The sequence below is a fragment of the Esox lucius genome, chromosome 14, assembly GCF_011004845.1.
Source record: "Esox lucius isolate fEsoLuc1 chromosome 14, fEsoLuc1.pri, whole genome shotgun sequence".
Lineage (NCBI taxonomy): Eukaryota > Metazoa > Chordata > Actinopteri > Esociformes > Esocidae > Esox > Esox lucius.
In genome coordinates this window covers 13785402-13800214 of record NC_047582.1, presented here as the reverse complement: position 1 = coordinate 13800214, position 14813 = coordinate 13785402, and the positions used below count along the sequence as shown (strand labels likewise).

General features: G+C 41.9%; 1 protein-coding gene across 2 annotated transcripts in view; it reads left to right on the top strand.

Moving 5' to 3' along the window:
- The window catches only part of sppl3 (signal peptide peptidase 3), a 35801-nt gene extending 21680 nt beyond the window's left edge, over positions 1-14121 (top strand). For both annotated transcript variants that reach the window (XM_010877726.5, XM_010877725.5), the window contains exons 5-11: positions 50-128; positions 1348-1460; positions 5549-5655; positions 7622-7785; positions 8800-8987; positions 9229-9338; positions 12011-14121. In XM_010877726.5, coding sequence (XP_010876028.1) covers positions 50-128; positions 1348-1460; positions 5549-5655; positions 7622-7785; positions 8800-8987; positions 9229-9338; positions 12011-12082 — 833 coding nt within the window. In that variant the 3' untranslated portion in view covers positions 12083-14121. The remainder of the gene's footprint in view (positions 1-49; positions 129-1347; positions 1461-5548; positions 5656-7621; positions 7786-8799; positions 8988-9228; positions 9339-12010) is intronic.
- Positions 14122-14813: the final 692 nt, after the last annotated feature.

Below are 14813 nucleotides of genomic sequence, written 5' to 3'. Positions count from 1 at the left end.
AATGGACTGTACCGTATGGTCCAACTTCCTCTTTGTTTTTTCTCCTCAGTTCTTGCGACGATTGCTTTTGCATTCCTCCTGTTGCCAATGTGCCAGTACTTGACCAGACCCTGCTCCCCACAAAACAAGTAAGGAAGTTTCTTTCACCATCCCTCTCGTTTTCAAAAACCTGCTGTGTTCCTATAAGGCTCTCCCTCTGTGTTTTGTTTCTAGGGTTCTTTCATGTAATTCACAAATCTGCATAACGCTATGTAAATCGACATGTGTGGGATCGATTTGTGCTTGTTGGCCTGTCATCACTTTTGCCCTACAAATGGCAAAGTGTCAATATTCTTTCCGCAGAAAATGCTAATGCACCCTTATTCCCTCTATAGACAGAACTGTCTCCCTTCTGTCTTCAGTCTCCTCAGTGGGATGTTACAGATGCATAATAGCAAGTTGGTCCACATGTCAAACTGAGTGGTCGCCTTCAACCTGAAACCCACATTTGGATGCTAATTGGCTGTATATTTGACCTTGTGTGTTGAGGCGTAACCCCTCATCCCCAGACTATAGAGCCCTGCACATATGACCCTGGAACCAGGAATTCCTGGAATAAAAAGCACTAGGATTTCTTCCATGTGTTTCCTATTGGCAAAAGACCATGTTGGTGGATGTGTGCCACCAGACCTACCCCAAATTTGCCCGAATATTGTAAAACATCTGGAAGTTGAGGAGTCTGTCAATGAAGAACCTGCTTAACAAGACTCCATTATATCCATTTTTATCAAAGTTTCTTTTTAACTATGGCGGCCATTCTTGTAGGCATCGGCACTGTTAGTCAAGTATTCAAATAATCTATATTAAGTTACTATTCAAGTACTTATGTGTGTATTGATTTTTACCCCTCAAAGAGTATTTTAGATGTATGCATTTTTTTTGTTGGAATGAATAGTTCTGTACCTGATTTTTCGAATTTCAGAGTAGTTTTTATGGCGTGCCTGCGTTCGTGTGTTTTTGTTTACAATTGCCAATCAGAGCCGTACTGTTGTGGCCCAGTCAGTATATGCATAGTATACTGTTAGCAAATGGATAAACGTGAAGTAATTCAAGGTACGATGTAACATATTATTGGAATTAATTGTTGCCTATGAAAATGATTTGGCTACTGATAGAACAACAGTGTCCATGTTCTATCAGTACCTCTTTTAAAAAATATATAAATTTCAGGTAACGGAATATTATATGAATAACAACAAATACTATTCGAATGATAGTCATTTCCAATGCACATCGCTACTTTCTAGCTATTTGTCTTGTTTCCTTTATTTTCCACTGTATGTAATGTCCCTCTCCCCCTCACTACAGGATCTCGTTCGGCTGCTGTGGGCGCTTCACTCTGGCCGAACTCCTCTCATTCTCCCTGTCTGTCATGCTGGTACTCATTTGGGTGCTGACTGGACACTGGCTCCTCATGGACGGTATGTCACTGTCCTTGCTGCCTGGTTATGATTGTGTGTGGAGGGGCAGTTTAGAGTGTGTGGACTCCCAGGTAGCGCAGAGGTTGAAGGCATTCTTTGTTTAGTGCCAAGCAATACCAAAGCATCGCCCCCAATGGGGTTTGTCACCGTCTGTATGACTCATACTGTCTTAGTTACTCCCTTGGGCAGGTTTTCACCTGCAGAGCTAACTGATGGCGCCAGTATGGGAAGCGTGACCTCATATGCGTTGATCTGACTTCCTGATTGGACATGTACAGAATCACGCTGAGTAGTTTGGTGTGAATGTCTAAAATTATGTTTAACTCCTCCAAGCCGCTTTGTATTTCCTTCGGAAGCATTCATAGGTTCAGTTGAATATCATGCAATTGAGGGGAGGAGAATTAAATTAGGGACAAAATCTTCAGGCATTCTAAATTAAATAATTTATTTTATACCAGTCGATCTTCAGGTGTGCAAAAGTTTGGTTTCTCAAAGCTGCTAGTACTAGGAATTTAAATCATTTGTAAAAGTCGTTTGACCTGGTAACTACAACTTTAGCAGGAGCTACAGTGCCTGTAGAAAATGTAAACCCCTTTTTATAAGTTGTTTTCTTGTGTCATTTTGAATGCATCTCAGTAATGATTGTCATTCACTTACCTATGAATACTCAGCATTTCTTCCTTTGTGAAATTTTTATTATATTAATATAAAATAAAATTCCCCTGAGTTAAAATCTGGTAGAAGCACAGTTGGCAGTAATTAAAGTTGTGAACCTGCTGAAATAAGTCTGTACCAACTGTACACATCTAGATTTGACACAATTTGACCTTCTTTGCAAAACTGCTCAAACTTTCAAGTTCCTTGAACTGTCAATGGACAATGGTTGAAAAGGGAATTGTGTTCCAGTTTTTCTTACAGAGAGCAGCAAAAAGTTCAGACTGAATCAGCAATCATCAATTAGACCGAAAAACTTTTTACCAGATGTTTACAATATCTCTAGTGTTATGTGGCGTAGTTCAAACAGTTCGTACTCAGTCCCCTCCTGTACTCCCTGTTCATGCACAACTTTGTGGGCCACGCACAACTTCAACATCATTCTCAAAACCTTCGAAGGGGAAAAATAAAAACCTTACAGTAACCTGGTATAAGTTTGCACACCCTCTTATAACTTGATGTGGCTGTGTTCAGAATTAACCAATCACATTCAAACTCATGTTAAATAGAAGTCATTACACACCTGCCATCATTTAAAGTGACTCTGATTAATCACAAATAAAGTTCAGCTGTTGCATCTCAGAGCAAAAGCCATGGTCTGCAGAGAGCTTCCAAAGCATCAAAGGGATCTCATTGTTGGAAGATATCAGTCAGGAGAACAAAAGGATTTCCAAAGCATTAGATATACCAAGGAACACAGTGAAGACAGTCGTCATCAAGTGGAGAAAATTTGGCACAACAGAGACATTACCAAGAACTGGACGTCCCTCCAAAATTGATGAAAAGACGAGAAGAAAACTGATCAGGGATGCTTCCAAGAGGCCTACAACAACATTAAAGGAACTGCGGGAATTTTTGGCAAGTACTGGCTGTGTGCTACATGTGACAACAATCTCCCGTATTCTTCATATGAATGGGCTAAGGGGTATGGTGGCAAGACCGAAGCCTTTTCTTACAAAGAAAAACATCCAAGCCCAGCTAAAGTTTGCAGAAACAAACATCAAGGCACACAAAAGCACATGGGAAAATGTGTTGTGGTCTGATGAAACCAAAAATGTTTTGCCCATAATTCCAAAAGTTATGTTTGGCTTAAAAACAACACTGCACATCACCCAAAGAACACCATACCCACAGTGAAGCATGGTGGTGGCAGCATCATGCTTTGGGGCTGTTTTTCTTCAGCTGGAACCGGGGCCTTAGTCAGGGTGGAGGGGATTATGAACAGTTTCAAATACCATGCAGTCTTGGCACAAAACCTTCAGGCGTCCATTAGTAAGCTGATGATGAAGTTCACCTTTCAGCACGACAACGACCCAAAGCACACATCCAAATCCACAAAAGCATGGCTTCACCAGAAGAAGATAAAAAAAAAATTTGGAATGGCCCAGCCAGAGACCAGACCTGAATCCAATAGAACATCTGTGGGGTGATCTGAACAGGGCTGTGCATAGATGTCCTTGCAATCTGACAGATTTGGAGCGCTTTTGCAAAGAAGAGTGGGCAAATTTTGCCACGTCAAGATGTGCCATCCTTATAGTTTCCTACCCAAAAAGACTGAACACTGTAGTAAAATCTAAAGGTACTTCAACAAAGTATTAGTTTAAGGGTGTGCACACTTATGCAACCAGGCTGTGAGTTTTTTTTCCCCTCAAAGATTTCAGTTTGTTTTTTCAGTTGAATTGTTCACATGTTATAGGTCACATTAAAGGTGGAAAAAGTTCGGACATGATTTATCTTTCTCATTCTTTTACATCACAAGAACCTGGTATTTTAACAGGTGTGTGTAGACTTTTTATATCCACTGTATGTGTTACTGCCATACTTGCCGTATCTGAATGTTCAGCAATACTACCCAGATTTTTGCTACAGTGGTGCTCATTAAGTTGCATACCCTGGTAGAAATTTGCATTGATTTTGAAAATATGACTGATCATGCAAAAAACTCTTATTTAAGGATAGTGATCATATGAAGCCATTTATCACATAGTTGTTTGGCTCTGTTTAAAATCATAATGATAAGAAATCACCCAAATGGCCCTGATCAAACGTTTACATACCCTTGAATGTACAGACACGAGGTGACACACACAGATGAAAATGGCAATTGAAGGTGAATTTCCCACAGCTGTGGCTTTTTGAATTGCAATTAGTGTCTGTGTATAAATAGTCAATGTGTTTGTTAGCTCTCACGTGGTTGCACTGAGCAGGCTCGATACTAAGAAAATAACTGTCAAAAGACCTGAGTAACAAGGTAATGTAACTTTATAAAGATGGAAAAGGAAAGAAAAAGATATCCAAAGCCTTGCAAATGCCAGTCAGTACTGTTCAATCACTTATTAAGAAGTGGAAAATTCAGGGATCTCTTTATACCAAGCCAAGGTCAGGTAGACCAAGAAAGATTTCAGCCAAAACTGCCAGAAGAATTGTTTTTGATACAAAGAAAAACCTACAGGTAACCTCAGGAGAAATACAGACTGCTCTGGAAAAAGACGGTGTGGTTGTTTGAAAGAGCACAATACAACGATACTTGAACAAAAATTAGCTACATGGCCGAGTTGCCAGAAAGAAGCCTTTACTGTGCCAGTGCCACAAAAAAGCCTGGTTACAATATGCACGTCACCTTGACACGCCTCACAGCTTCTGACACTAATTTGGAGTGACGAGACCAAAATAGAGCTTTATAGTTACAAAATAGAGCTTTATGTGATTAATTATAAAGCTGATGCATTATTTCATTTTTAAATAATGTTAATATGTTAACAATAAATGGTGCTTGTGTTTTAGTTGCTTTTAGGGAGGACATGGACAACAGGGCAGATTTAACACTATAATGGTTTTCTTTTTCAGTTGTGTACCCAGATATTATATAAAGTGTATCACAGAGGGGTGTTCAGTGGAGCGTGGGGTAGCCGGGGTTGGAGTACCACCATTGGCTTATTTTGAGCCAGGAAAAACCCTGGGGTACTGTGGAAAAGGACAAATATTTGCATCTCACATTTTATGAAGAGTTATTCAGTCATGTAATTGTACAAATTGTTTTTGCTGTATATAAAAAAAACTTTGCAAACATACAATTTAAAAGTTTTCCTACAAAACCGTTGCTGAAAGATTTGGATTGGAAGAAACCATGTTCAATCTACAGCGCTAGCTACATAACAGGTGCTGGCGCTGAGTCAGTGCAGTGTGTTACACTTGGCGTCAAAACAGTAAATGTTTTTTCCATTTCTTGACATTGTAATGTTGGCCCTTTTTTTTGTTTATTTCTCTTAGTTTGTGGGACTCACTAAGCTCCTTGTTTTTAGCTATGTGTATGTGTCACTCATTTTTCTAGTGGTTTTGATTCCTCCCAGCCTCATGTGTTTCTCTCTCCACAGCTCTTGCCATGGGCCTGTGTGTGGCCATGATAGCCTTTGTGCGACTGCCCAGTTTGAAGGTGTCTTGCCTGCTGTTGTCAGGGCTACTCATCTATGATGTGTTTTGGGTAAGAATGGTGCTCCTCCTTTCACCTCACCATCACCACCAAGCCGACCCGAATACAACCATTAAAACACGCACAGGGTTGTGAGTCACCAGGCATCAAACACAAAGAACCACTCCACAGCTCTACCTGGTGGCTGAAACATTTCTTTGCTGTCACATTCCACTGCACTTTTCGGACACGCTTATCGAGTGGGCATCATGTGCCCTTGGCAGCAAGTTTTCCCCATGAATCTCAGCGGGTTACCTAGCAACAGCATAGTTATAATGACTTCAATAGTTACAACTAAATCAATAAATTTGTCGTTTAGTTTGAAGTGTTTGCCCAGCAGGCCTTAGTTGCACAATCTACATCTAGCTAAGAAGATTTGTTTGTTGACTGGGTGTTTCTTTCACAGATGTATCTATTATCTTTCTATCAGGCATTTCATATTGAAATGTAAAAGCAGTTTACTCGTAGAGCTGTACTGACAGTAAGTGCTGAATACTATCCTTGGGGCGTAGTCATGGGAGCTCATGCAAAGTGTAGAAAATAGACATTTGTAAGCTAGGGCCGTCATTGACCTGTCACTGTAGAATATGCAATGTCATCATGTAGTCCACACCTGCAGGATCAATTACGCAGCTGATGTTCTAATTTTGGAGCTGTCTGGTTAACTAGCTGCTGTACAAGTGAACAGATTTTATTGAAGGGATGTTTGTCTACAGACCATTGAATAATTGAGTTAGCTTCTGCAGCGCTGACAACGCTCAGCTTAGCTGACACAAAGCTAAGACCTAGCAATTGGTGCTAAGGAAACTGGTGCTTAGTCTAAAACTGACATTCAAGCTACATGTGTTTGTTTTTTTAACAACAGAACATTGCACTCCATTGATTTCACTGAGGGGGTCATTATATTTTTCTAATTTGGTTCACTGTTTAGTTTTCACTGAGTTACATTTCATTCCCTCACTATTTTTGTGCGTGATACTAGCTAACATTAAGCAAGCTACAACATGCTAAATTGGATCATAATATCTCTGGTAGCCAATATAATTACTCACATTTTGAGCAGCAGTAGTTGGAGAAATACTATATAAAATAATTCTCATGGGAGTATTCGAGTGTCCATGTTTCATATTATGTGACCGGTCGCAGGAGATATTTCTCGTAAATGGATTTTGGCAGTTGGGATGTCGAGTGTGCAGTTCTCATTTTGCCTGGAGTGATCACTATGGAAAACTGTAGTAAGTGGCCACTCGATAAAGGGCTTAGGGACCAAGTTCAGTTGACAATCGGTCCAATGTGAAAGCAGCTCACGGCAGTACATTTGTTAAGACCTGTGCTACTGCAGACCGTGGTTCCAGGTCTCTTAAATCAGTGCTTCTCCAGACCTCCCCTGGGGGACCCAAGTTGTTCTATGGATTTGGTCTGTAACAGCAGTTCCCAACTCTTCTGAGGACCACCAAATCACAGTGAAAAGGCCTTTGAGGACTACCATTTATGCAGTTGCAGACTTTGTTGACAGAAATAACCTGTAACACAAATATTGTAGATGTTATTAGAAGCAGTAGATAAAGGCCTATTAATATTCTAAACAATATGCATTGCTTAATAATACCCTTAATGTTCCCAACTTAATTCTTTTTGGAAGTGATTATTTTATTTTAGTCAAAATTATTGGACACCTTTTGAAAACGTATGTTCTGTTCCTGAGCCAGAACCAGGTCAACCAATTCAGTTGTTGAATAGCTACAACAAAAGTGAATTCCCAGAGGAGGGTTTTGATTTGTGGATGGGGTTGGAACACTAGATGAACTGACATGTCCATGCTAACTGCCCAGTAGAGATTTCTGATTATTTCTCCTGTAATGTCCTCTGTCTTCTATTGCAACACTCGCTTTTAGACTACATGTTAAAGACAAACCCTACAAACAGCGGGTTGTGTGAGCCTGCCTAGATAATGCTTCCTTCTTTGCCGGTCCTGCAGGTGTTCTTCTCAGCCTACATATTCAACAGCAACGTGATGGTGAAGGTGGCCACCCAGCCTGCTGATAACCCTTTAGACGTACTGTCCAGGAAGCTTCACCTGGGCCCCGGGATGGGCCGCGACGTCCCCCGTCTGTCCCTTCCTGGCAAGCTGGTCTTCCCCAGGTAACACCACCTGGATCTGGGTTTAAACATCCAGCTTGTATTGATTAACCTCTGGCTCATCAGAAAGTTGAGCTTGTATTTTCTCTTTCTCCCTCTCTATCTCTCTCTCTGCCTTTTTGGTTGTTTTCTCTGCGTCTGTAATACAATCCACCACTTCCTCACCACCTCTTTTCATCCGGCTGTCTGGGTCTCCAATCTCTCCTCTCTCCTCTTTTCATCTTGTTGTCTATACTTCCAGTCTCTATCCTTTATTTCATCATGCTGTCTGTATCCCCAGTCTCTCTTCACCTCTTTTCAACTACCAGTCTTCAACCAAAACCAAATATTCGATAAAAGGGAATCTGAGTGAATAAACAATAGTATTGACACAATTCATTTATACCAGAATGAAAAAGTCAGTGCCCCTGTGATGGGAAAAATAATCTCCCACTAAGACTCAAAATGGTTATTGTGGCCCACTCTTTCATGAAGAACTGAAGTCCTACATGAAGTCCAACCACAACATCTCAATGGGCATAGGTCTGAAATGTCTGGTTCCATAATGATGTACACTTGTCTCACTGCATTAGCCAGCTGGGCTTCAGCCCACAGATATTTGGCCTGATATGTAATATAATTTTGTGGTACAGAGCAGAATTTCCTAACCCATGACACTGCCACCACCTCCATTGACCCTGGGTATGAGTGCTGACAGCTAGTGTGTTGACAACTTTGTTGTAGGCCAAAGTTAGTCCGATTTCTGTTAGGCAGGCCTGGCCCAGATCTGTCCTGATTATCTACCTACACATACAAACCCCTGACCTTAAAAATCTCTTGCATTTGGTTATATTGGCTATGGAGGCATCAACATTTTCATGCCTGAAGACTGCAAGTTTGATTACCTAGCATGTTTTGGTGTCATGTTTTCCCTCCCTAAATATTACTAAAACCCACAAAGTTGTGACCTTATTCATTGTGGATAATATGCCCTGTATCTCTGTTTAATCTGTCTCCCTACATCTCATGTCTCTCCAGTTCCACAGGCAGTCACTTCTCCATGCTGGGGATTGGGGACATTGTGATGCCGGGGCTGCTGCTGTGCTTTGTGCTGCGCTACGACAACTACAAGAAGCAGGCCAGCGGGGAGGCTGTTGGGCCGGGTACTCCCGGACGCATGCAGCGCGTCTCCTACTTCCACTGCACTCTAATCGGATACTTTGTGGGTGAGTCCTAAGGATGTCACGAGAATTCATACTTTGATTTCCAATTCGGTACCCCACAAAAAAAAAACTGTTCTGGCTCATTGATTTTGATTGGACCAGAGAATAATTGGGCGTGTTGCTCACGTTCCCTGTACGCGCCGCTTAAAATCCCTGCTCTGTACCTGATGTCACTGCCGAGTCTCCCGGACTGTGACCGGCATGTGAGGTTGAGCTGTTTCTGAGCCGTGTCTGCTCCCACCAGGCCTGCTGACTGCCACCGTGGCCTCCCGGATCCACCGTGCTGCTCAGCCTGCCCTGCTCTACCTGGTGCCCTTCACCCTGCTGCCTCTCCTCACCATGGCCTACCTGAAGGTATGTAGGGAGGTGGCTGGGACGACGTGCTGAGGCACGCCGTGACCGTATGTCAGGTGACTGGGGAATCCTTGTCTGTGATGCAGGGCGTGTCAAAATGCGTTTTGACTGAATGTTGATGGTCAGAGGCTGCGGCGAACGGCTCAAGGTGGTGTTTAAGAGGCTTCAAGGAATAGTCCAATCTCAAGAAGATGAGATACCAGGGGGTTGTCCAACTGTGCTTGACTGGTCATAAGGTGGCTCCCCTTTTACCCATGTACCACATTTCTGCAGTAACACTTCCTTACACAGGCAAACATGTTCTGTGACAGGTTAACTCTGTTAACTCTGAATAAAATGACTGAACCATGAGTTGAGGACCAGTATAATCAGGCACCCTCTCGCAAAGATTGCATCATCCCTTTTCTTTAGTAAGTTGCACATTTGGACAGGGTATTTTTGATTTTTCTTTTCTTTTGACTGTGACAGAAAATCTCCTATGTGTCTTTTTTTGCAAGACATGGACATACAGCTCTGGAAAAAAATTTAAAAAGTTTGAGTGAGGAACAGAAGCGTTCAATTTGCAGTGGTCTCTTAATTTTTTCTGAAGGTGTATTTGATACCATGTAGACCAAATAATCATTAAATGTGCACAGTGCTCTTATACCTCCTTGCTTGATTAAAATGGAAACAGTATAGACATAGTCAAAAGATCAATGAAAAATAAGTATTTAAATAGACCAAATCTATCGAACTCACATTTTTTGATGTGTAGGCCTACTACATTAAAAGGAGCCTGACAATGCACTCTGTGGAAATACAGTACCATGAATAGTATATACAACCATATCAAACATAAACAAGCTATCCGTTTCTAAAAAACCCCATTAAAAACAATTTAAACCACCCACATGGATGGCACTGAGGTCGCAGGGATGCACATGTTTTTGCCGGGGGAATCTTCCTTCATTTAGCCTACCTTCCACCAGTCCATTGGATTTCCATCCAGCGGTGGAAGAATATCCCACAGAAAGTTACTTTATCTCCTGCCATTCTATGCTCCTGGTGACTTTACCTCCACCTAATTCATTAACCCCAAAAACCTTCACCGTCTACAGTATTTATTGACATCATATCTTTCTCTTTTACCTGGCAAATCTCTTATCCTCTCTGCTCGTTGTTGATTACAGTTATTTCTAGCAAACATCGATATAATGGTCGTTTGAGAGGAGGATGAACCCCTAGCCAAGACAATAGAATGTTTGTTTGTCAAGTACATCATTTGGTTATACCGCTGTAGATTCCCCAACAAGGTACATAGCATCCTCACGTAATGCTAAACTGAAATCGCCTATGTCGATCTTGTTAATATTGACAATCGACCTTCGATTCAACATTAACATCCCTGGAAGGAGCCACGCTCAATTCATATATGTAGGACATTTGCATGCATTTTATTGTGTAACAGTGTGAGAATGATAATCTTCTCAATAAATATCATGGTATTATAGTGTATTGCTAATAGTATTAGCAATTAAATTGTTAATGTATTAAATGTTTGATAAACATGTTTGTTTATGAATGCATTTTGGTTTGATAATTCTTCCCCCACATGGGAATATTAACTCAAGCAAACGTCTGTCAAATTGAAAATGACATCTCATCGGCGTTCATAACTTTATTAAATTATTATTTTACTGAATGCTGCTTCATAGTTGTCACTCAGTTTTCAGTTCTTCAGTTATGATTGTTGCCCGTATATTGTTGACTTTGACTCATTAGTTAAAACAATGTGTTAATTTCTTAACTGGGAATTGATTGCTATAACCAAAGTGGGTACAGAGACATCTAGGTGATGGTTATTGAATTACAATTGGAAATCTGTTTTTACAACTGAGGTGCACTGTGAGCTGACATTATTACTGTTGGCTCTGGTCAGAATGGATCCACTGGTAAATACTGCTTATGCCAAATACTGAATTTACCATCAGCAAGCTTCACTGAAGGCAGTACAAGCCCGGTATGGTCATCTGCTGTAACAGCCCGTGTTTAAGGACTAATGAGTTCTCTGTTAGGGAAGGCTGTTATTATTACAGTCCTTTTTGGTTTCATTGACCTTACTCTTCAAAAAGCTTTGCTTACCCAGAGGACTGTTGCTGTCTAGATGTTTTCATCTGACTCACCGTTCTCTATAAACCCTAAACACTCGTGTGAAAAGCTTAGGATCGCCACTGCTTCTGAGGTACTGGAACCAGCCCTCCTGACACCCACAATTATCCCACACCAAAGTCCTTTGGGTCAGTTTGCCCATTCTAACGGTGAATTGAACAGTAACTGAACGTCTCAAAGCCTGTCGTTTATATAGTGAGCTACAGCCATGTAACTCACTGGTGAATGTTGACTTTTAAGTGTAATAATATATTTTAGAATCAAATGAACTGCTATTTTGGATGTCTGCAGTGTTTCCAACAAATAATCACGCTGATGTGAAGACAAACTCAGTTATTGCATAATTTTCAATGCTATCTGATTGTCATAATCCAAATAGATTGGTGTTAAAAACCTAACCCAGGATGGAGGGAACATGCAGTGTTGTCTTAGCTGTGGTGGAGTCTGCCAGCAGGGGTGATATCTAGGAGTTATCCATCGATCCACTGCCAATAATCTGAATGTAACCCTGGCATGTCTTACAGGGAGATCTGCGGCGCATGTGGTCAGAGCCTTTCCACACAAAGGCCAGCAGCTCTCGTTTCCTGGAGGTATGATGCACCCTGGGAACACACAACCAGCGCGCGGAGGACCAGGGACACCTGGCCCTGTGAGAGGGAGACACTGAAGAGAGGCCTTGCCTTCATCACCACGACTCATTGACACTTCCCACCCATCCCGTGAGCAGCACACCTCCCATATGGACACCAGTGTGCGGACATCATTGCCAGGCACAACTCCTCTTCTGTTTTACTCTCCCTCTCTCCGTTTCCTCTTTCTGCCCCCTCCTTACCATGGCCCATTCCATTTTACCAGGCCTCTCTTTCTCCGTGTTTCTTTTTCTGTCTCTCTTTCTGTCTTTCCTCACTGGCGCCCCCTCCATCCGTGCATCTCCCTGACTCTGCTGGACATCAAAGCCAGGCATCCCCATATATGGACTACTGGTTGTGGGACGTGACTGGGTTGTTTTTTTGCATCTTCATCATTGCGGTTATTGTTCTTATTATTCTGGAATGAAACGCGGAGGAAAACAGGAGATTGGGCGGAACTGCTGCTGCCACGACGACGAGGGCACAGGACAGTGACACCCGTGCACAGGAACAGCAGCCTATAGGAGAGTGTCTCCGTTCCCTGAATACTTCTCAACACCCCTCCCCCTCCTCCCCACTCTCTAACACACTCCCCACTGTCCCACATTCGCTCCCTATCACAGATACATGTATTTTATTTAGAAAAGATTTTATTCTTGACATATACAGAAAGATGCATTATAAATTGTGAATGTGTCTCTACTATTGACGAGGGACGCGTCTGTCTTTGTATATATGTGTAAACACATATTTGGGTATCATTGTTTGCTGTGCGCGAGCGAGCATAGAATGTGAGATTATTTCAATTTAAATGAACAATTTAATAATGTTTTAGATCCAGGACAGGTATAAAAGACATTGACAATGAGATCTTGTGGAGGGACATTTTGGGGATGGAGGTTGATAGTTCATTGGGCTTGTCTCTGACATGGATCCCAGCTCTGTTCTGGCAGGTTAGGTACAGTAGTGATGGTTCACTTGTGTACACATTCCCCCCTACAAGTCACAGAAGAACCCTAGAGTGCGTGTGTGAGTGTACCTTAAAGGATTGTACTCAATGGACCGTGAGAGATTAAAACTAACTCATAGCTACTTCTACTGTCAATGTTTAGTATCCCAACACTTTTTGGATGTCGATTCCTCCCACAATTTAGTGGTGCTTGTCAATTACGTCATAGCTTAAACAATAATTATGTGAGTGTGTGGGAACGAAAGTCTGAGGGAAAGAGACTTGAATGGACAATGCAGTTTACTGGTTTCCTGTCTTGGGGCTGTATTATTTTGTACCTGTTTTTTATGTTGGTTCTCTGGCCTTGCATGTCAAATGTACAGTGCGTGTCATTCCTCCGACGGCATCAACAGAGCGCCTGCAGCTCAGAGACTGTCCTGAAGCACTGGGCTTGACCAGCAAGGCTGCACGGAGTAAAGTTACATGGACAAAGGCCTCATAGTCGGGAGGACCCGGAACAGTTCGGACCCAAAAGGCCACTCTGCAGATGGTTTTTTTAGACCCGTTCAGCCCTGACTTGACTGTAGCTGATCATTAACTGGACCTTCTCCGGATGTGGGCCAGTCCACCATCAGACAACCTAGACTTGATTTAACCACACCCCATCCCTGTGGCCTCTGCCTCTTTATGGACCTGGCAAAGAAAAGCAAAAACTGAGAAATAATTGAAGAAGAAAAAATTACTCAAACTGTTTTCATTTTTTATGGAATATGGATTTCTTTTTATCCCCCTTGTTTGTAATTTTTTTTTCTTAGTGCTGTAGATTTAGTTTCTCCATGTTATACTTTCATTGTCCTTTACAGCTCTGTTGGTGCGTTGACATTACAGCTGAACGGATTCTGTATAAAGAAAGTGGATTTAAATAAATTAAGAACTGTGTAGTGAAATATGGATCCTGATGAGCTGAATCTAAAACATTTGTCTCCTTTAACCCCTCCCTGCTCCTTTCCCCCATTCAGTCAGGATTCTGCTGTAAATAAACATGACTCTAACTGTACAGCTCCTGCCTCCATCTCTGATTTCCTACTGGGTGATGTCGCCATTATGTTATCAGGCACCAGGTCAGCTCAGCATCAGCGAGCTACTTGGGGGGGAAGTCCCTGAAACCTTTTAAAATCCGTTCTTCCACACAGTATCTGGGGGAAAAGTGTCATTTTCAATCAGACTCATTGTGACAAAGCCAATGTTATTGATGCTGTATATTCATACTCTGTTATGTAGAGGTTCAAATGTGTTCATGTGCTGTAATATGAGCAAAATGCCTGCTTTTGTGTTCATGCAAATTGGTGCTGTATTTCCAAGGTGTACCACTGGATGGTGACACAGTCCAGGCCAGATACTTGAGGTCGGCTGAAAATACTTCTCTACATTAGGCGTGATGAACTGCTCCCTCATTCACACCACGTTTAAATTAAGACACATTGTGGCGGTTCCTCACAGTTTGTCCCAGTTAAGTTTTAGATGCTTTGTGCCCTGCTGAAGGTGTCCTGCTGGTGTGGATTTGGTGTGTGAAGTCAGTATGTTCTAAGGTGTTTTGGGCGGGTGCCCACGTGTTTGGTAAGCATCCCTAGGATGTGCAATGGCTTGTACGTCTAAGGTATATGTAGGTTTTACCGTTGTTGGGCATTTGACAGAATTGGTCAGTATTGGTTAAGATTATTTTCTGCTCTGTTTTCCATGTTCTAGGCT